Genomic DNA, 23361 nt, shown 5'->3' with positions numbered 1-23361 from the left:
TTATTCTAAGCAAAAAGGCTCATATACGTAAATCATAAATTTATTCAGCTCAATTATCGCGATGCGAAAATTTTTACTGTCAGTAATATAAATTTCTGATAACGGACTTTTCTCAAAACACCAGTCCTCGCTATATAGATACGCGGCGTAATACTTCAAATATTTATTTGTTATTAAAGATTGGCATTGAGGTAATAAAATTATTGCACATAGCCACTCATTATTATTATATATGAACGTATATAAACTTTATTGCTTAAAATAATCTCTAGAACACATTTTAGAAGTTTGTCTACTTCCTCATGGAACATCCTGCATATTAAATCATATACATATGTATTTCAAATAAAATTAAAGGTATTTATAATAAAACGCAATATTTTTATGTCATTTTCATGAACCAGACGAGTACATGGATCATTATGTCATTAGAAGTGATTCGGAGTTGTAATGGTAACGAGGATGCCATGGATGCTTTTCTATCAAGCTCATCGTCAATAACCAGTTTGGTAAAATTGCTTTTGCATCGCGTATATTGGAGACAAAAATTCGTTTTGGTGGAATCGGTCATCCATGATTGGACTTACGTGAAAAATTCTCATTTCCGTGATATCATGTTGAAGTACGCGCGAATAGGTAGGCTGGGCTCATCGATATACTTCTACATAGCTTGTGCCGCGGGAGCCTTCGCCTTCAGTGTCATGCTCAGTAACATCAATTTGCCCTGGGTCTCTGTAAAGCAGATTTTTAATGAAACGTATGAAAGAAAACTGATGTTAGCGGCCTATTGCACCTTTGGAAATTACTATACATCTTCTTTCGCGTACTGTGCCGTTGAAGCTTTGCAGTTCATACAGATCCTTGTTAACTGCATCTCGCAGTGCGGAAACGACGGATTCTTCTTCGATCTCACGATGCACATGTGTGGACAATTCGCAATTCTTCGTATGAACTTCAACGCATTGGGTTGCGATAAATTTTCTTATTGTAACGAACTTGATGTCTTGTTGAAAAGACATTATCGCCTCGTACGTTTATCGTATTATATGGAGAAAGCATTCACTCTGGTCATTCTGGCACAAGTTTTAATGAGCGTTCTTGTTTTATGCGTAGAAGGTTGTTATTATTTTAAATTTAAACAATATAATCAAATTTATCTTTATGCTCCGGAATTTATACTTATTCATTCCATGTTACTATATATACAAGTTATAACAATAAATTTGTAATTATTTTACAAAAATTTGTTATTATTTTAAAGTTATTATTAATTATATTCATCATTATATTTCTTTTAGGTTTTCTTTTGCTTCTTTCACTTGAAATAAATGATGCTTTTACTGCTATGAAACATGGCGTCTATATTATCGCACTGTTGATACAACTTTTTCTCTATTGCTTCGCTGGACAGACGTTGGAGTTCCAATCAAAAGAATTAGCTTATGCAATTTATGAATCACCGTGGTATTCGTTTGACGTGAACATGATGAAAAATTTACCATTGATAATTCTCCGAGCAACCAATCCTCAGCAATTAACTGCAGGAAAATTCGTACCAATAAATTTTATGACTTTTAAGGAAATTCTGAAGGCTTCCGCTTCGTATTTATCTGTATTAAGAGTAATGATTAAAACATGAGTAGAAATTTTGTTAGGAGAGAAATAGATGATCTAATTTTTTCTTTTACAAATTAGACAATTATATAGAATAGGAGACCCCCCGACGATTTTAACCTTGACATATGTTTTCAAGGTCATGACCTTGAGTGACCTCCGACAATTTTGGCCGTCACTCGTTATTTATTAAAAAGTTATTAACAAAAAAGTTTAGGAAATAATGTCACATTTCTACTATATGTATATATACAATATTAACTAATATTCTCCCTTTGTCTAGGAGCTTGCGACTTTCTATGCGAAGCGAGGTCTACGTTACACAGAAGGTCATGCGCCTCTAAGGAGGGGTGGGTCTCGCTTTACGTGGAAATTCGCGAGTCCCCAAGTAGGAGGGAAGGTGGAGTGGATCTCGCGTGGAAAATTGTACGCCCCTAGGCAGATGGGGAAATGGGGTTGACCTCGCTTTATGTAAAGAATGTCGTGTGTGCTTCTATAGGCGAATGTGAGGTGGATTTCATTTCGCTTGAAATCGTTACAAAATCACAAATTTTTTGCTTCAAAAAGAAATTCTCTACTTTAAAAACAAATAATTATACAAAAAAAATAATATTTTCAAAGCAAATTTTTATTTTTAATAGATATAGAATTTTTGTTTTAAATATAGTGGAAGAAATGTTATTTCTTGAACTTATTTTGTTAATAACTTTTTAATGGATAACGAGTGACGACTAAAATCTGTCAGAGATTACTAAGAATCATGACCTTGACAACATATGTCAAGGTCATCGGGGCGGGATCCCTTATTCTATATAATTACTATAAATTACTTTAAATATAACTAATGTTTCTTAAACAATTGTAACCAATTAATAAGCATTTTTCTGTAAATGATAGCGAATAAAAATATGTAATTTGACGGAACAGAACAAATTATATTAATATTATGTTTATGCGATATATGCACTGATGAGCCAAAATATTGTGATTTTGTAAGTACCTATTATCTAATACCATTGATCTTCCATATGCTAGTTGCCAAATGCTTTGTTATTTTATCAGGTACGAATTCTACAGGAATAGCTCTGAATGTATCTATTGGAATCTGCTGCCAAAACATTAACAACATTTCCTTTAACTAATTATTGATGACGAAGTATTCTCCTTTATGGTAACAGTCTTTTATAGCAGTCGAATCTGTTAGCAAAATGCTTTGCTACACTGTGCGGGTTTTTCGATAATAGTTTGAGAAACATATAAGGCACATTTAGAGTAATTTTGTTCTGGTCACCAAATTCACTCTCGAACCCATTGAGCATTTGCGGAACATGTTGAACAGACAAATTCTACATATCTCCTCTTTCATAAATTACAGTTAAAATAATTGCTGTTAACATCTTGGCAACAGATGTCAATAAATACATTTAAAGGTCTTGTAGCAAGCTTATAATAAGAACGGTTTTGACAGCACATGGAAGATCAACACAATATTACGTAAGTGATCATAATGTTTTGACTCAATGTAAAAGAAACTGTTACGAAGATATATAAAATGTTGAAGCATAATAATGTAAAAAAAAATTTAGAAAGATTTATAAAGTATCCATATTATTCTATATTATAGTTCCATATTATTCTATATAAATTTTATTAAGTTGTGTTTGTCGTGACAAAAGGAATAGGTACAAAATCATTATCAGAGAAATAAAATTAATAATTTCACCAAATGTACTTCACTAAATGTTGTTTGTGTGATAGAAATGACTATGGAAATACGAATGTAAAGACATGATATGTCTTGATCGCTTTTCGCTTTGCTGATGAGAGAAATATTTTTGCGCAAGTTTATAAAACGTTAGTTCGGTGAATTAATAAGGTAATATACTATTGATAACTTACAATAATATCTGATAAGAATCAAACGATCGTATATTTATAATAATTTGGCAAAGTTTTGTTTGTAACAACTGAACGAAGTAGTTTCGATGTATTATTCGAGTTGTTCCGCTCGCTAGAATAATGGATAAACGGTGGAATCACTGTAACCAGGTCAGGGACTTTCGCTTAAATTTGGAGGTTCTTTCTTTCCACAGATTTTTTAGAAGTACAAAAAATTTAGGAGAATTTTTGGGGACTTTTTCTGAGGAATATACAGAGAAAAAATCCAAATTACATATACTGCCAGCGCTCTTATATCAGACTTGGACTTTACAAGATCTCTAAATGTATTTATTGGGATCTGCTATCAAGACATTAACAGCAGTTCTTTAAACTATTTAGTTATGCGGGAGTTATATGGAGTAAATTGGTTTGTTCTATACATCCTAACGCTCAATGTAACTGAGATAAGATGAATTTGGTGACTAGAACAAAATTTTGTAGTATTCCTCTTGTTTCTCCTAAATAATTATTGAACAACATCCCATGCAATGTAATAGGAAACATTGTCTTGCTGAAAGATTTCACTATCATCGTAGAAGATTATTGCCATAAAGAGGTGTATCTCGTCTTCAACTGAGTTAAAGGAACTGTTGTTAATTTTTTAGCAGATGACTCCATTGGATATATTTAGAGCTTTTCTTGTAAAGTTCATGCGTAATAGGACAAAAAAAAATTTAACAGCACATGGAAGATCAACACAGTATAAAACGCTAAAAGAAAAATCTTTTAAAAAAAGGAAAAATATACGCCAAGTGCATAAAAGGGTATCGAATATTACATTTTTTTTAATGCAACCCGGGCACGCCAAGTATTTTCTTCACTATAATCCAATGGACAATTTTAATCACTTTTAGTCTATCTTAAGATAGTGATTAAAATTGTCTATTGGATTATAGTAAAGAAAATGATTGGCGTGCCTGGGTTGCATTAAAAAAAAATTTAATATGCGACATCTTTTTTATGCACTTGATGTATATTTTTCCTTTTTTAAAAAAGATTTTTTTAGAGGTTTCATTGTTTTTTGTTAATTTTTGAAAATGTAATAATGATTCGAGCTGATATTATTATATACATTTTAAGTTTAAACTTATGTTTTAATTAAAGAGAATAATTAATAGTTAAAAATTGTAGAAACTATGATTTTTCATAAAAAAATATTTCCTACAGCTTAAAATACAATGGATTAGTAAAATGGCACATTTAAATTCATTTAAACTATTAATACAAAAATAATTTTGGCCGCCTAAATCAGTCAAATACCCCACCATATTCTCTCTCTCTCTCTCTCTCTCTCTCTCTCTCTCTCTCTCGCTCTCTCTCGCTCTCTCTCGCTCTCTCTCGCTCTCTCTCGCACAACACACACACTCACACACACGCGCGCGCGCGCTGTCTCTGTTTGTCTGTCTTGTGTACATCGATAATTATTACACATGTATATGCATTAATATTCACTTACATTGTTAATTTTCATAATATTATTTGAATGAAAGCAGCATTGTGAAAGCAGCTTGATGGACAAAACGCTTTATATTATAGTTTATATGATGCGTTATACGTATGACTGAAAAGAATCCGAACATCTGGAGTAGTCTCTTTTCGGGACCCGATTTCGATACCGACTGCACCAATTTTATTTGGACTGGTCGCAATCGAAAAATCGCAATGGCATTATATAATAAAAGGATTGTTAGATTTTTGATTGTCGTTTTAGTTTCTGAATAATTTTAATCGAAAGTTTGCCGATGTCAAAACTCCGAAAAAAGCTAGTCGTAATGTTGCGACTTTGGCAGCGGCACGAACATATACATATTATAAGCAATGACGTTCACGCATCAAGCAGTCAAGCGGTCCGTTTCATATTTTTATGCACTTGCCGTCGCGACGCTACTGCGTCGCTTGATTTTATACCTTATTTATATTTTTCTACCTGGAAAAAATAAATCGTTTTTTCAAGGAAAGCTGATAGGACAATAATTCAAGAAACGGTTTCAGTGTTGGTGCCGTAAATTTTTTATCAAATAAATATAACTTAAACGGATATAAACCTATTATTTCAGAGACGAAGTAGGTATTTTACAGGACAATGTCGTGTATAACCATATTATTTATGCAAACAATACATATGGAAATGGAAACACAAGCTATACTTGGATTTTTAGAAAGTTAAAAGAAACGGTAAAAGATGTAAATAATAAATTAGAAAGAAATCCGAGGAAGTCAGTTTCTCGAGGGGTTGTCGCAGTAAAATAAATGCAGGTTATAGTTATCGAATATCATCACAATGCAGTTATTGCGGAGAAACGAAGGACTATAATACATTATCTTTTGAGGAGAAGCCAAACTGAAGAGAAATTCAGTATAATATAATTGCAACAGAGTTATCAAATGAAATAAATTGAAAGGTATTATCATAGTCTGCAGGTTTTAAAGTGCTAAAAATGGGATTGATTGTAGAGTGGAATGCGGAAATTTCATACGTTTTAACGCTTTATAAATATGTTTTTGGTATACTTGGACTCTGGGTGCTCGATAAAAAAAAAATATTTTCGAGAATTCGATGGTTTATGTCGATGATAATAGAAGTAAGTTGTAACTGCCAGTTGTTATTAAAGAAAGTAATAGTTGGTATTCATAAAGTCATTTCTTATTTTAAGACTGTCTTAAGTAATATCTTAAGATACTAATATAGTTCTCTGATTGGTTCATAACATCTTAAATCTGTACTTAAGATGATCTTGATAATAAGATCCGACTATGAGTACCCGGCCTATGTCTAATTTTTATTTTGCTTTCTTATTTTCGTATTATGTTTTGTCTAATTTGAGATAATAAATTTTATCTATATATATTGTATGTCACATTTGTTCAATTTTGATAATGTCTTATTACATAAAATAAAGTAAGTTGAAATGTTTGATAAATATTAATTAAGGTTACCTTAAATAAAATACAAAATACAGGATTTGGCAGAGAAACCTGTAATTTTTCTGTTGGCATAATGTAAGGATTGCATTCTCAGTGATGTTCAACAACATACATGATGCCATTTTAGTAGCTATCAAACTCTACTGGAAAAGATATCTACGAAAACCTGCGGTGTTTAAATTGATATTATGTAGGTTAATTTTATATATTAACAAGCTTTGTAATGTGTAACATAATATGTGTCACTTAATTAACTGTTCAATTAATGTTGAAAATAATATGTCATTGAAATATTTTACATTTTTTCGCACATTCTTGTAGGCTAGTCTGGAAGTTACACATTACGCGTCGCACCGTGTCTCGTGATATTAAGGTAAGTTTCCAGACGATACATCAGATAGCAGCTTTTGAGTTCCAGTTGCTATTAAATAAGCATGTTGAGTATGTTTATAAATGAGATACATTATGCTGTATATTTACAAAACAGTATATTTACGACACAGTTGTATATATGCAAAACTTGCCTGCATGGTATTAATTTAAGAACCACCAGGTTTTCGTAGCTATTTTTCTTACTACTCCATACCTACTAAAATGGCGTCATGTGTGCTGTATGAGAGCCACGTGATCCTCCCCGTTGACGAAACTACAACCATTATAAAAGCGTTAGGTTTTTCTGTCAGACCGTGTATAATTTAATAAAAAATGGAGTATCTTTCACAAAAACTCAATATCTTTATTTTTTTAAATTAGCTGAGTGCAACGATCAGCATGTCATTAGAAGTTATCCGACATTGCCGTGGTCATGAGGACGCATTAGACGCTTTTTTATCAGCATCCTCATCGATAACAAGTATATTGAAACTGTTTTTGTATCGTGTAAATTGGAGACACAATTTAGTTTTGGTGGAATCTGTCATCAATGATTGGACTTTTGTGAAAAATCCTTATACGAACGACATTATGCTAAAATACGCACGCATTGGTAAACGGGGTTCCTCGGTATTTTTTTATCTTGGATATTCTTCTGGCATGTTTTTCTTCTCATCTTTTATATTCACCAATTTTGATCTGCCTTGGACCTTTAAAGAACAGATTTACAATAAAACAAGCGAAATGAGAATGCTTTTACCAGCTTATTGCGTCTTCGGAAATTATACATCTATCGGCTTCGTTGAAGTCCTGCAGATGTTACAAATCATTGTCAACTGTATTTCGCATTGCGGACATGATGGCTTTTTCTTTGATCTCACAATGCATGTATGTGGACAGTTCGAAGTTTTCAGGGTGGACTTCTCTGAAATAAAAAATAGCAAAGAATTTTTTGATCGCAATAAACTTAGTATTATGTTAAAGAGACATCATCGCCTAATATATTTAGCTTATCATTTGCAAGAAGCATTCAATTTGGTCATCTTATTTCAACTTTTAATGAGTGTGATTTTATTATGCGTTGAAGGTACATTTTATCTCAAATAAATCGTAATCCAATTAACGTTATGATAAAATTTTTGAAACAGAGTAATGTAATATATCTACATCATTTAGTAACAATTTTTATGTCATGTAAAAAATGAAAATATAAAACATACGATTTTTTAACGCCTTTACTTAATTCTGGTTTAATTACAGAATAGATATATAAAATTTATTACAAGATTTATAATCTAAATTTACTAATAATTATCGTAGGTATATATACAGTATGCGCCAAGAAAAAATGCGACTCTCATAACTAATACTTCAGTTGTCGGTTTAGTTAAATAAAGTGAGTGGACGGGGGAAAATTTAATTATAACACAAATATTTTATCCCTCTACCAAATATTTATTCGATATGATTTCGATTAAAAGAGAGTCGCATTTTTTTGGCGCATACTGTAAGTTCATTATCATATGTATTTCAGGTTTTCAGTTTATCCTTACGCTTTCGATGCACAGTACATACGCTGCCATGAAACATCTCCTTTTCTTGGTTGTTTTATTGCTGCAACTATTTCTCTACTGCTTCGCTGGACAAACGTTGGAATTCCAATCACAAGAATTAGCTTCTGCGATTTATGACTTACCATGGTACAATTTTGATTTAAACGTCATGAAGAATTTACCATTAATGATCCTTCGATCAACCAAGTCTCATCAATTAACTGCAGGAAAGTTCTTAGCAATAAATTTTTTAAGCTTTAAGGAAATTTTGAAGGCTTCTGCTTCATATTTATCTGTATTAAGGGTAATGCTAGAAACGTGAGAGGGAATTCCTTCAAGAAAGAGATATTTTTGTTTTTCATCGTGTAGCCTTAATTTAATTATACAAGTAATATGTTATTAAAATGTAATACTGATAAACAAATTATTATACGTATATATATATATTATATGTATATACATATATACAGATCATACTACTTCCTCTCTTAGAAAAATTTACTTTATATATATAATGAAGTTAAGGTTTTTAAAAATAATTAAAAGTTTACTTGAAAATTTTTGAGGTAATTTAAGGTATAAAAGGTTAATCTAAAATAACCTTAGAACTTTAAATTATTTCAAGACTGACTTTAAAATAATTTAAAAAAAGCTATTTTCATTGCATTTGAAATTTTTAAGTTTTTATAAGCTTTAAAGTAAGACTAAGGCCAGAATCCATAGTCCGTTCTTAATCTCAAGCAATATAGATACTCTCTGATTGGTTCATGCACTAGCTTGATTGGTTCAAGACCATCTCGAATTTTAAGCAACGTTTATGGATTCCGCTCTAAGTCGAGATCTAGGTCGGTATGTATGATCGATTCTTATATTTGAGACTGTCGTCAGTACAGTCTTAGGATGTCATGAACCAATCAGAAGATCGCATTAGCGATCTTTTAAAGCCATTGCACGTAAAAATATTAGTCGTAACCGTAAGACGTCATAAAAAGCAATAAATTGATTGGCTACGAGGCAAGCGATAAGTCACGTGACTGTCTTCCGATTGATTGATCATAAGGATAAGGCGTTAATCATAATCTCTCGACGGGATTTGCGTTCGTGATCATGGCTTCGAGGTTATGATGTTTCACTCGTGTTGCTTCTGCGCAGAGGACGCGACAATGCTTGGTCCCGACGCAGTAGTTAATCAATTTATCGCTTTTTACAGTCTTACGATTACAACTACGACTTTTACATGCAACAGTTTTTAAACATTACTTTAGACGGTCTTAAAATTAGAACGAACTATGAATACCGGACTATGAAACAGATCAACACGCTATTATTTAGATCATGATCGTTCACAAATATTGGCGGACTAACAAAGAGTGTCATGTATATATAATCGGCATAATATATCATTTTATTTTTGTAGTTCACTGAATATTAAGGTGAATTAAAATACATCATAACACGGAATGCATTCAAAGATATTGTAGAAAATTATGCACATTATGGAAAACATGGATATTACAAAAATGTACGATTACCATCACAGAGAAAAAATTCAAATTGCTGAAATATTAAGAAAATAGCAATGTATACAGATAACTTTTAAACACCTGGCAACACTGGGTGGAACGATGACATTGAAGCTCTAGATATATCAAAGTAGCGCATTCCTTTTATCTGAGCCGAAATGCCGACAACTTTCCTATTGGCTATTTCGACCGCCATTTTGATTTAGTCGTCTGTAGTCTAATAAGCGCTTAGTATTATTGGTATAAATTGTATAATTGTAATATACAAATGGTCCAAATTGGAGGACCTATGCGCTACTTTGGTATTTCTAGAGCTTTAGATGACATCGCATACGTTTTTCTACTCATATACTACACCTAACCGTAAGAGTATACGGTTAGGTTTGTAGTTATTGCAGACGAAGGCAATACTTACGAAGATATACATGAGACTTTTGCATGATTACATAAATATTTTAATGCAAGAGGGATGATAGTGTAATGTATTGTATTCAAAGAACATGATAGGCGAAGTCTTAAAATTTGTATATTATAGTAATTTTGTGGGCATTTTTTTTTAAATATTCAGTAATGATTTCAAGAAATTCAATTCCTTCTTTTAACATTTCATTTTCTGTTTGGCAAGTTTATGCTTATAATAAAGGAAAATGAAAAATTATTTATTGCATATTTTTCTATATTGATTAATGTTTGTTGAGATATTAATTGTTATTTATTTTATGATATTGGGTGATGATGGATCTCCTCCAGAGCAACCAGGACGCCAGCTCAAAATGTAAAATGTATAGTATATTTTGTGTCTACCGTGATCGTAATCATAAGAAGCATATATATTACTGTCAGTAAAAAAACTGGATACGAACATTAATGATGCTATTGATGATTTGTTGTCTGCTGAAGATAATGAAGAAACTAAAAAGATTATGAAAAAGTATGCGATTGAATCCAAAATACTCATATATGTTGTTAAACTCGTTATTTGTAGATAATTCTTAACACTTACATACGTAGCAATCATCGCGTTCATAAATGTGAAGCAAATGTTCTTCATGGACGTGAATTTAGTGGATGATAAAATCTAATTGTATTTATTGCGCTATTATCTTTGTTTACTTATATTTTTAATATAATTGTAAATTAAATTATATCTGTACTGTTATATCTCTACTGTAATATTAGCTTTCTTATTATGTATTGTGGACAGCTTCCTCTTCAACGTCACAATACATCTCACAAGTCAACTCGAAGTATTTAAAAACAAATTCAAGGTATCTACAAGCATGTCGGATACTCTATATAATAACATTATTGATATAATAATATAATTCTATCGAATATTGTGTACTAAAATATTGAAATATTATTTTATGTTTATTGTAATATGTATAACTTAAAATTTATTTTTAAATATGTAATTAATAATATCGTTGAAATTAAACAGTAACATCTCGCAATAAAACACGTTGTCTTAATTTTGACGGTGCAATTGTACCTCTATTACCACATTGACGATCAGCGAGAATATGTATAAACCGTTTCAATATTATTTAATATATAACGGTTATTATGAAAAAATGATGAAATAATATCAATGTCACAAATTCTTACTGTACTTCACTACGATTTTCCTGCATAGAGTTTTTCTTTTCTTCTTCTTTCTTATATATTAAAGCTATTTAGAAACAACGTATGAATTTGTCTTTCAGAGAGATCGATAGTTTCATGCTATTTATATAGATATTGCTGTTTATATATTTTTTATTTATCATAGAATAAAATATTTAAACGTCTGTAAGTATAACATTGAGAATATTAGTAGGATTCATCGGAGACAATTGTGTTGTGTAGTTTTCGTAACTATATTATTTGTACAAACACGAATATAAACGAAGGCTATACTTGCTTTCTCCAAGAAAGTCACGAAAGCCGAAAGTATAAATAATAAATTTAAAAAAAATCCACTTGGTCGACTGCACAGAGGGGTTGCTTTAAGTATCACATGTACTTATAGCTGTAACAAATCAAATATTGAACGATGCGGTTATTGCCGAGGAACGTAGATGAAGAAATACATTCGCTTTCGGGAAATAACAAATCGAAGAGATATTTGGAAGATTCAGTGTATAATAGCCGGAGGAATAAAGAACTTATGCAAGCGTTTTAGAGTGTTCGAGAATGAGATCAAATACGGATTGGAATACTGACACTACAAACATTTTGAAATTTTATAAAAATCTTCTTGGCATAATTGGACTCTGGGTATTAAATGAAAGAAATGTATTCTCGAGAATTCGATGGTTCTTATCGACGCTGGTGGAAGTAAGTTATGTTTTATTACATTTTTATCATATATTTATTATAATTTGTAAGCTTATATATTCGCTGAGTACTTGTATTTATTAATTTTATTTTGGTAAAAATAATAGAAGAGTATTAAATTAGATTCAATTTGTATACAGATCCATAAACATGCTTTGATGTATCATGAATATACATATATTTTGTTACACTTTTTTTTTATTAAACTATTATATTTTATATTCAAGGGTGTTTTGTGAGGAAAACGACAAATGTGTTTCTAAATCTATACTAGAGATTATTTTAAACAAAAAGGTTTACTTACACCAAAAATATAGAGCATGGACTATGCCGTGTGTAAAATTGGTCGACAAAAATGAAAGAGCTAGGATGTGGAAACGATTAGTCTCTATCCTTTTGTATTTAACCAATCTCAATATCTTAAGAAGGGAGAGAGATTTTGGCCGTGTTCACGCTTTCTCTTTCTCATTTTTGTTGATCCCACATACGATATACCTACTATTTAAATACGGATACAGTCCATGTTCTATGTCTTTGATATATATACTATAGTTCCATTTGACTGAATTATCAAGAATTTTACTTTTGTCAGTAATGGAAATTTCTGACAACAGCCTCGCTTCACTCAGAGCGCTAATTTTCGCTTTACATAGTGTACAACCTAAGTATTTATTTGGCTTTGTAAATTAGTGTTTATGTAGTGCTATTGCATATAGTAATCATTTATTATTATTACAAATTTCTGGACATATTTTCGTTATTTAGTAAATTGTTTTCAAGTAGAATCATATTATTCTTAAAAAATACCTCCAATATTTAGCTGTGCTAAATATGCAGACATTTTGGCATATGCAGATATTTTGTATATGATACCTACATCAAGCAGTATAGTAAGTAGCAATGTTTACAAGCAATATATAGGCATTTCGACCAACTAATATGATTATGAAAATAATATTTACATAAAAATGATAAATATTTAGTATATTATGTCTGTTGCATTAAAATATAATTATTTATTTGTGTGTCAATAACTGAATTGAATTAACCTGTAGTGTATATGAACTTTTTTGCTTAGAATGATTTCTAAAACACACTTCAACTTTATCAATTTCTTCGCGAAACATCCTATATATTAAATCCTGTATGTTTTAAATAAAATAAAAATTTATATTGAGATATGAATATCTCCACTTCATTTAATGTGTTTCAAACAAAATAAAAATTGAGATATAAATTTTTATTGAGATATAAATATCTTCATTTTATTTTCATGAATTAGATGAGTACATCGATCATCATGTCGCTAGAAATGATTCGACATTGTAATGGTCACGAAGATGCTATGGATGCTTTTCTATTAACCTCATCGTCAATAATCAGCTTAGTAAAATTGCTTTTGCATCGCGTATATTGGGAACAAAAATCTATTTTGGTAGAATCGGTCATCCATGATTGGACTTACGTGAAAAATTCTCACTTCCGTGATATCATGTTAAAGTACGCTCGCATAGGTAGGCTAGGCTCCTCGATATTTTTCTATTTAGGTTGTGCCTCGGTCGTATCCTTCGTCTCTAGTGTCGTGCTCGCCAATATCAATTTGCCCTGGACCTCTGAAAAGCAAATTTATAATGAAACCTACGAAAAGAAACTGATGCTGGCGGCCTACTGCACTTTTGGAAAATACTATACATCTTTTTTTACTTACTGCGCCATTGAAGTTCTGCAGTTCATACAAATCCTCGTTAATGGCATCTCGCAATGCGGAAACGACGGGTTCTTTTTCGATCTCACAATGCACGTATGTGGACAATTTGCAATTCTTCGTATGAACTTTAATGCATTGGGTTGCGATGAATTTTCCTGCTGTAGCAAACTCGACATCCTGTTGAAGAGACATTATCGCCTTATATATTTATCGAGTTATTTAGAGAGAGCATTCACTCTAGTCATCTTGGCACAAATTTTAATGAGTGTTGTTGTTTTATGCGTTGAAGGTAGTTATTATTTTAAACTTAAACAAACTGTAACCAAATTTATCGTTATTTTGAAATTTATATTTATTCATTCCATGTTATACATGACATAGAATAAATAAAAAACAATTATATGAATATAATTTTATAACTTTCAGAACAATAAATAAAGAATTTGTAACTATTTTAAAGTTCTTATTATATTCAACACTATTTTTTCCAGGATTTCTTTTACTTCTTTCGCTTGAAATAAATGATGTTCTTACCGCTGCAAAACATGGAGTCTTTATTATTTCACTGTTGGTCCAACTTTTTCTTTATTGCTTCGCTGGACAGACATTGGAGTTCCAATCGAAAGAATTAGCCTATGCAATTTATAAATCACCATGGTACACTTTTGACGTGAATATGATGAAGCATTTACCATTGATAATTCTTCGAGCAACCAGTCCTCAGCAGTTAACTGCAGGAAAATTCGTAGCAATAAATTTTATGACTTTTAAGGAAATTCTAAAGGCTTCCGCCTCATATTTATCTGTATTAAGGGTAATGATAAAGACATGAGTAGAAATTCTTTTAGGAGAAAAGTAGATGGTTTAGTTTCCTTTTTTATAAATTACTTTAACACTATGTAACTAATATTTCTTAAACAATTGTAACTAATTGACAAGTATTTTTCTGTAAATAAAGATAAATATTAATGGAACAGAGCAAAATTGTATTAATATTATGTTTATTATGAGATATGCACTGATGGACCAAAGCATTGTCACCATCTATTTAATACTGTGTTGATCTTTTATGTGCTGTCAAATCCTCTCTTGTCCTACCAAGCATGAATTCTACAAGAATACCTTTAAATGTGCCCTAAAAATTAATTATTTCACCAAATTAATGTACTTTAAATGCAATTCCTATAGTAGAAATGACAATGGAAGTATAAATGTAGACATGTAAAAAGACATGATGTCGATGATACCGATCCCTTCACTCACTTTGTCTATAAAAGAAGTATTTCTGCGCAAGTTAATAAAACATGAGTTCGATAAAATAATAAGTTAATATGGCGCTATTGATAACTTTTAATAAGAACTGAACGATAGCAAATCGATGGTAATTTGGCAAAATTTAGTTTGTAACAACTGAACAAAGTAGTTTCGAATGAGCTATCATTCGAGTTCTTCCGCTTGTCAGAATGACGAATAAACGTTGGAATGATGACATCGCTTACGTTTTCTCTACTCATAGACTATTCCTAAAAGTATACGGTTTGTGGCCATTACAGAAGCAGACAGTATTCACGAAGATACAATGGGGCTTTTGTTTGATTGCACAGGTACGTTAATGCAAGAGGGATGGTTGTATAACGTATATTCAAAAAATATCATGGGAAAATTTAAAAATTCGCAAAGTAGTTTGGTGAGAAAATTTTGTCTAAATATTTAATGATAATTTTAAAATATAATTTTAATATTATTATATATAATTCTTTTTCATTTAACATTTTATTTTTTTAGCATTTTATTTCTTAAATTTTTTAATTTAAAATTTTATTTTTCTGTTATGCAAGTTTATGCTTACAGTAAAAATAAAATCATTTATCGCAAATTATTCTTTTATATTTTTGTATAACAAATCAAACTAATCTCTTTTATATTTATTAGTATTGTATTTGCTGAGATACTAACTGTTATTTAGTTTATGGTACTACCTTGTCTGACGACGGAGCTCCTCTGGAGCAACAAGGATGCCAGCTCAAATATAGAAAGTATAATATTCTTTGCGTCTACTTCGACTGGAATTATAAAAAATCTGTGTTTTATTGTCAGTCAAAAGAGGCTGAGTATGAACATTAATGCTGCTATTGATGATTGGTTATCTGTTAAAAATAATGTGGAAACTAGGAAGATTATGAAGAAGTTTGCGGTTAAAGCCAAAATACTCACCTTTACGTTATTATACTCGTTGTATGTGTGCCTTGGCATGTATATAGCAGTCATCATATTCATTAATCTCAAGCAGATATTCTTCACAGACATGAATTTAGTGAATGGTAAAATTATATTTGTTATGTGGTTTATAGTTAAAATTATTTTTGTATTTGTGTTAAAACCGTCCTTATCAAAATTTTTAACATGTTCGAATGTTAATTTTTTCATGATGTTATTGTGTTATTTGAATATTTTCGTTAAATTAATGTTTCTTAGCGTTATAATAATACAATTTATGAATAAATGATTAAACAACATAAAAATAATTTATTTTAAAACATAAATTCTAAGATAAATGAATAAAATATTTTAATTTAACATTTTATAAATGTTAATTTTACTGAAGAAGTATGGTTCCACAATTTTCTTATAAATTATATTAGTGTTTCATCTCATATGTTAATGTTTACATAATATTTGTGTTACTTCCTAATACATTATATTAATATAATACATATTTTATGTTAAATTAATACAAAAATTTGAATGGCCCGTTTGATAAAAATAAATGTATTCATTAAATTTAAATTTAAATTGAATAAAATTAAATATATATATAAATTTAAATTTAACACAAGTTTTCCAAGTATATATCTTTTTATTAGTTTTGATGACTAATTATAAATTAAATTATATTATAATATTTTAATTTTTTTTATTTTTGTGATGTGCAGTTAATACAACAAATTGGTTGCTTCTCATTCCATCTGGTCCATTGAGTCAGTTGATTACTGGTCCACAGTATGCGATAATCATTACTATCCAGATTGTTCAATCAAGCGTATTATCTTTCTTATTATTTACCGTGGATAGTTTCTTCTTCAACGTTACAATACATCTTACCGGTCAACTTGAAGTGCTAAAAAATAATTTCAAGACGTTTACCAACGAGCCGAACAGCAAGGCAAATTATAGAAAGAAATTCGTTAGCTTGGTTAACAGGCACAGCCTGTTAATGGAATTGTATCAAAATTTGGAAGATACTTTTCATTTTCTTATATTATATCAAATTGTGATAGTGACAGTTTTGCTTGCATTAGTAGGTAATGTATATCAAAGACTTTATTCCGCATTTTTATTTACATAATATCTACATACGTATTTGTATAAAAATTGAAGAAATTTATATTTAATAAATTTCTTAATTTTATCACATTTAATTTAGTCGTCACATGGTTCACAACTTGTACATGTTCGTACATCTTTTGAAATAAAATACTTATTTTCAGGATTGCGTTTAAATATTTGTATAAATGAGAAAAATCATGTTGAAGCAACAAAAAGTGTTTTTCTCTTGAACTATTTAGTAATGCAATCGTTGGTATATACCTATGGTGGTGAATTCTTGCAAAAGGAAAGCGAAGATATATTTTATATGTTGTATACAACTTCTTGGTTCACACTTCCTTCAGCATTGATGAAAGACGTGCATTTCGCGATGATGAGATCGAGTATTCCGTTCCGCTTAACTGGCGGAAAATTTTTCTATGTTAATCGCGAAACTATGATGTATATCCTTAAGACAGCGGCCTCATATATTTCAGTATTAAGAATAGCGTTAAGAAAGCAATATTAATTAGTATAGCACTTATATATGTGCATGCGTCGTGTGTATATACGTAAATTTTTTGCGATTTTATTACGAAAACTGATACTTGTAATATTCATATATAAGCAAATATGTTTGATTAAAAAGTATTTTTAGACATACATTTTAACTTTTATATTATACTATAAAAAAAGCCAATTATTTGATTAAATTTAATTGTTCAACTTTTATGTGGCATATTAATCAATGGAAGAATTTAATCGAATTTGACGAGATTTAACTTCGTAATTTATATGCAATTTACATTAAAATATATTGTTTAACCTTTTCAGTGCTATAGACGTGCAAACACTTCCAGAAAATAGTCTTCTGCGTTAAGGATTGTTTATATTGGCCGTAAATTATTAATGTATTTACTAAACTACTTGTGTACTAAATTTTTAACTACTTCAGCAAAATCGCGATCTTCTCGTGCAGTTATTGTAACTTTTCTTTATAAAAACATACGATTTTGTTGAATGTAACATAGTTTCGAAATTGTTTATACATTGTTTGTATCAATTAGTCTTACAAGGGAACGTTCCAAATTGCAAAAACGATATAAAAAAACTAATGCTACCAACCGAAAGATCACGTTTGAAATAAATATTCTAAATAGTCAAATCTTGGGATCCTATAGATTCTGTACCCGATTTGGTAACGAATCATATTTGGCCATTTTAACTTTGACACAAAATATTTTGAGAACAATATATTTTTGGAAAAAATGTTTCAAATGAAAATTGTAGGGTTAAAAGAGGGCCGTTAGATGAGCTACTTTGATTTTGGGGTCAGGATCCATTTTGGGCCCAATAAGGCCCAGGCCTTATTCATTTTTTTCTATGGAAATGCTTACTTTTTATTGCAGATTCGTATCCTATGGAAAAAAACAAGAAAATTTTATTCCTGGTAATTTTTTTCGCTAAACCTCCTATAGGCGCAAAATAGCGCTCAAGTACTTATTTTGAAGTATATTTTGGCCAATGAAGACAAAACCAGCGAACGATTCGGCCTATGAAGATGATAGTCCTAGCGAAGGATGTGCAAAAATGCGCTCCAGCAATTTTTTTGTATATTAAAATAGGAATGCACCGGATCGTAAGATTACCGGATACCGGATATCGGATATCCGAATAGAATGCAACATCGCATATTCGCTATCCGGTCGGATATCCGAGAAGGCAATTTCTTCGAGTCGAATATCTGGAATTATTAGTAATAATATATATTGTGGCAGATTTTTCACCATTATTGCTTAGTTTGTAAAGATGTTATAGTCATCAAGTATCATATTTGTGCTACAATTTTTTATCTCCACTTTATCTCAACTTTATCTATATAACATTTTTCAATTTTTTATACCTTATTTATCTACCTGTAAAGAATAAATTGTTTCTTCAGAAAATGATGATAGAACAATAATTCAAGAAACTGTTTCACTGTTGATGCCGTAAATTTTTTATTTATCAATAAATGCCACTTAAATGATAAACCTATTATTTCAAAGACGAAGTATCTTTGAGGACAATGTGTCGTGTCGTGTATAACCATATTATTTATACAAATAATACATATGGAAACGCAAGCTATAATGCTTGGATTCTTAGAAAATTAAAGGAAATGGTAAAAGGTATAAATAATAAATCAGAAATCCAGGGAAGTTAGTTTCACGAGGGGTTGTCGCAGCAAAACAAATGCGGGTTGTAGTTATCGAGTATCATCACAATACATTATTGCAGAGAGACGAAGGATTGCATTCTCTTTTGAAGAGAAGCCAAACTGAAGAGAAACTGAGTATAATATACATAATTGCAACAGTTATCGAATGAAATAAATTGAAAGGAATTATTATAGTCTGCAGGTTTTAAAGTGCTTGAAAATGGGATTAACTGTAGAGTGGAATGTTGAAACTTCATACGTTTTAACGTTTTATAAATATCTTTTTGGTTATATACTTGAACTATGGGTGCTCAATGAAGAAAATATATTTTCGAGAATTCGATGGTTTATGTCGACGATAATAGAAGTAAGTTGTAACTTTTAGTTATTACTAAAAAAAATTTATATTTAATTTTTATTTTGCTTTCTTGTTTACGTATAATGTTTAATGTTCTTTGTTTTAATTTAAAATAATAAATTTTATCTATATATATGTATGTGTCATATTCTGCTTAATTTTGGTGATGTCGTATTACATAAATAAAGCTGAAACATTTGATAAATATTATATTAGGTTACAAAATACAGGATTTGGCAGAAAAACCTTTTATAATAATTGTAGTTTTGCCGTTAGAAAGAATTACATTTTCAGTGATGTTCAAGAACATACATGACGCCATTTGATAGCTATGGAATAGTGAGAAAAATAATTACGAAAAATCTTTGGAGTGAAATCTAACTCTAAAGAGTCAAATCTCACTCTTGTGGTATATATGTCAAGTACATATAATATCATATTTAGTGATTCAAGATTGAATTATTTAAAGCATTTTAAGATCTAGCTTCGACTGTATAGGGCTCTTATTTATCGGTTGTGTCTCTCACATACACGGTCTAAAAATTATATTATTCAATATCTTTATTTTTTTTTTTTAATTATCTGAGTGCAACGATCAGCCTGTCATTGAAAGTTATTCAACATTGCCGTGGTCATGAGGATTACACGTATTACACGCTTTTTTAATGACATGCTCATCGGTAATTAATATATCGAAACTGCTTTTAGGTCATGTAAATTGGAGATACAGCTTAGTTTTGATAGAATCTATCATCAATGATTAGACTTTCGTAAAAAATCCATATACGCGACATTATGCTAAAATACGCACGCATTGGTAGGCGGGGTTCCTCGGTAATTTTTTATCTTGGATATTCTTCTTGCGTGTTTCTCTTTTTACCTTTTATATTCGCCGATTTTGATTTGCCTTGGACCTTTGAAAAGCAGATTTACAATAAAATAAGCGAAAGGAGAATGCTTTTAGCAGCTTATTGTGCTTTCGGAAATTATATATTTATCCCTTACGGCTTCGTTGAAGTCCTGCAAACATTACAAATCCTTGTCAACTGTATATATTTCGCAATGCAGAAACGATGAATTTTTTTTAATCTCACAATGCATGTATGTGTACAGTTCGAAGTTTTCAGAGTAGAATTCTCTGAAACAGAAAATAACAAAGAATTTTTTAATTGCAATAGACTTGGTATTATGTTGAAGATCATCGCTTCATATATTTAGCTCATTATCTATAAAACGCATTCATTTTGATCATCTTATTTCGACTTTTAATAAGTGTGATTTTATTATGCGTTGAAAGTACATTTTATCTCCATAATATCCATTTTATTTATATAATATATAACTACATTATTTAATAATAATTTTTATGTCCTATAAAAAATGAAGATATGAAATAAATGTTTCCTTAATGCCTCCTCTTAACCTTCTGGTTTAATTACAGAATAGACATACAAAATTTATTACAAAATTTACAAGAAATCTTAAACTTATCAATAATTATCGTATGTATATAGTTCATTATCGTACTTATTTCAGGTTTTCAGTTAATTCTCACGCTTTCGATGTATAGTACATACGCCATGAAACATCTTTTCATCGTTGTTTTGTTACTGCAGCTATTTCTTTACTACTTCGCCGGACAGACGTTGGAATTACAATCACAAGGACTAGCTTCTACGATTTATGACTCACTATGGTACACAATTTTAATTTAAACATGATGAAGAATTTGCCATTAATGATCCTTTGATCAACCAATGTTCACCGATTAACTGCAGGAAACTAGCAATAAATTTCATAAGCTTTAAAGAAATTCTGAAGGCTTTCCCCTTTATTTATCGGTATTAAGGATAATGCTACAAACGTGAGAGAAAGGGAATTCCTTCAAGAAAAAGATGTTTTTGTCTTTTATTAATTATACAAGTAATATATTTTTAAAATATAACACTTGCTAAAGAAATTATTATATGTATTTATTTCCTACTATTATCTTAAGAAAATTTACTTTAAACGAAGTTAAGGTTTCTTAAAAAGTAATAAAAAGTTTATTTAAAAATTGTTGAGTTAATTTATAGTGTAAAAGGTTAATCTAAAATAACCTCAGAATTTTAAAGTATTTCAAGACTGACTTTAAAATAATTTTTAAAGAACTATTTCCATTGCATCTGGAATTTTTAAATTTTTAAGCTTTAAAGTAAGACTAAGTCGACATAAGCCATTAATGCCGTTATATATAGTTAATTCTTATATTTGAGACTATCTTAAGTACAGTCTTAAGATGTCATGAACTAATATGAAGGCCGCATTAACATCTTCAGATATTACTTTAGACATCACTTAAGACATTACTTACAATAAACAATCTTAAAATAAGAACGGACTATGAATACTGGACTATGAAACAGATGCGATAAGTTCAACGCGCAGTGTCATTGCTTAGATTGTGGTTGTTCACAAATATCATCAGACCGACAAAGATTGCGTTTCGTCATGTATGATGCGCATAATGTATCATTTTATTTCTGTAGTTTACCGAATATTAAGGTAGAATAAAACAATACATCATGCGCATCACCTGCATGATACGGAACGTATCCAAAGTTATTGCAGAAAATTATGCACATTATGGAAAAACTTGGATGTTACAAAAATGTACGATCACAGAAATTATAGTACTAGTTATCTTATCACCATGAAAACCAATCGATGAACAAGTGAAACATTCGACTACAGTAATTCCTCTCAAAGCCATACTTCGCATAAATTGAACAACATATTGTGTATGACATCGCGACAATTTTCTTGAGATCGAAACTAGCATGTTGCCAAGCATGAAGACAAATTGGGAGAGTGGCATGGACTATGGCTTCTCAGTAATAAGGATGATGATGTGGATAGTCGGTGTATGGCCTTTGCAATGGAAAGATATATTTTGCACATTTCGTTGGATTGTTATATTCATTGTGGAGGTAAGACAAAACAATATAAAAGTAGTTTTCTTTCTTAAATGTAGCTTGCGACGATAAATGCAAATATCTACGTGCATAAATTGTTTCCTAAGAGTCAATATAATTATAATTTAACGCTTGACTACAGCACGGATCTTTTCAATCGATTCCTTGACTCCACATTGTCATATTGTGCTTAATTATTTTAAAATAAGTGTAAATTGTTATGACTTAGAATTTAATGTTTTTCGAAATATTTGTGCGCATTTGACCTATATGCATAACAGATAATTATTAATACGATTTTTAATCCTCGAACGGCGGATGCAGGGTCAAAAAAGTGACTCAAAAATGAAATTGTTTTAAAACGTTTGAAAAGCAGTTTTTTTTTATTATAATATGTATAAAATTTTTAGAAGGAGAAAGAAAAACACATATTTAACATAGAAACAAATAGCCATTAATTCATTTTTTTCACAGTTGAAAAAAGTAAGCTCGCGGATCTCGCAAGACCCTGCGTCCGTTGGCGGAAGGTTAATAGAGTTAAACTAGCACTGTTCTTATCTACATTGTGGCATCGGAATAATTAATAAC

At 30.4% G+C, this 23361-nt stretch overlaps 2 protein-coding genes across 2 annotated transcripts in view; both read left to right on the top strand.

The window, feature by feature from the left end:
- Positions 1-7596: 7596 nt before the first annotated feature.
- LOC108727357 (odorant receptor 22c-like) lies at positions 7597-8727 on the top strand. Its single transcript, XM_018455465.1, has 2 exons — positions 7597-7939; positions 8387-8727. Exons 1-2 carry the CDS (start codon positions 7597-7599, stop codon positions 8725-8727), a joined length of 684 nt encoding a protein of 227 aa, XP_018310967.1.
- Positions 8728-15418: 6691 nt separating this feature from the next.
- Positions 15419-23361, top strand: part of LOC108727356 (uncharacterized) — a 12234-nt gene continuing 4291 nt past the window's right edge. Inside the window, exons 1-5 of the mRNA XM_018455464.1 lie at positions 15419-15559; positions 15922-16276; positions 16889-17257; positions 17444-17780; positions 21390-21523. Of these exons, the coding sequence (XP_018310966.1) occupies positions 15419-15559; positions 15922-16276; positions 16889-17257; positions 17444-17780; positions 21390-21523 (1336 nt within the window). The remainder of the gene's footprint in view (positions 15560-15921; positions 16277-16888; positions 17258-17443; positions 17781-21389; positions 21524-23361) is intronic.

The sequence above is a fragment of the Mycetomoellerius zeteki genome, unplaced genomic scaffold (assembly GCF_001594055.1).
Source record: "Mycetomoellerius zeteki isolate Tzet28-1 unplaced genomic scaffold, Tzet1.0 scaffold481, whole genome shotgun sequence".
NCBI classification, from domain to species: domain Eukaryota; kingdom Metazoa; phylum Arthropoda; class Insecta; order Hymenoptera; family Formicidae; genus Mycetomoellerius; species Mycetomoellerius zeteki.
The sequence above is the reverse complement of the archived record's forward strand: the minus strand, read 5'-3'. Positions and strand labels throughout refer to the sequence as shown.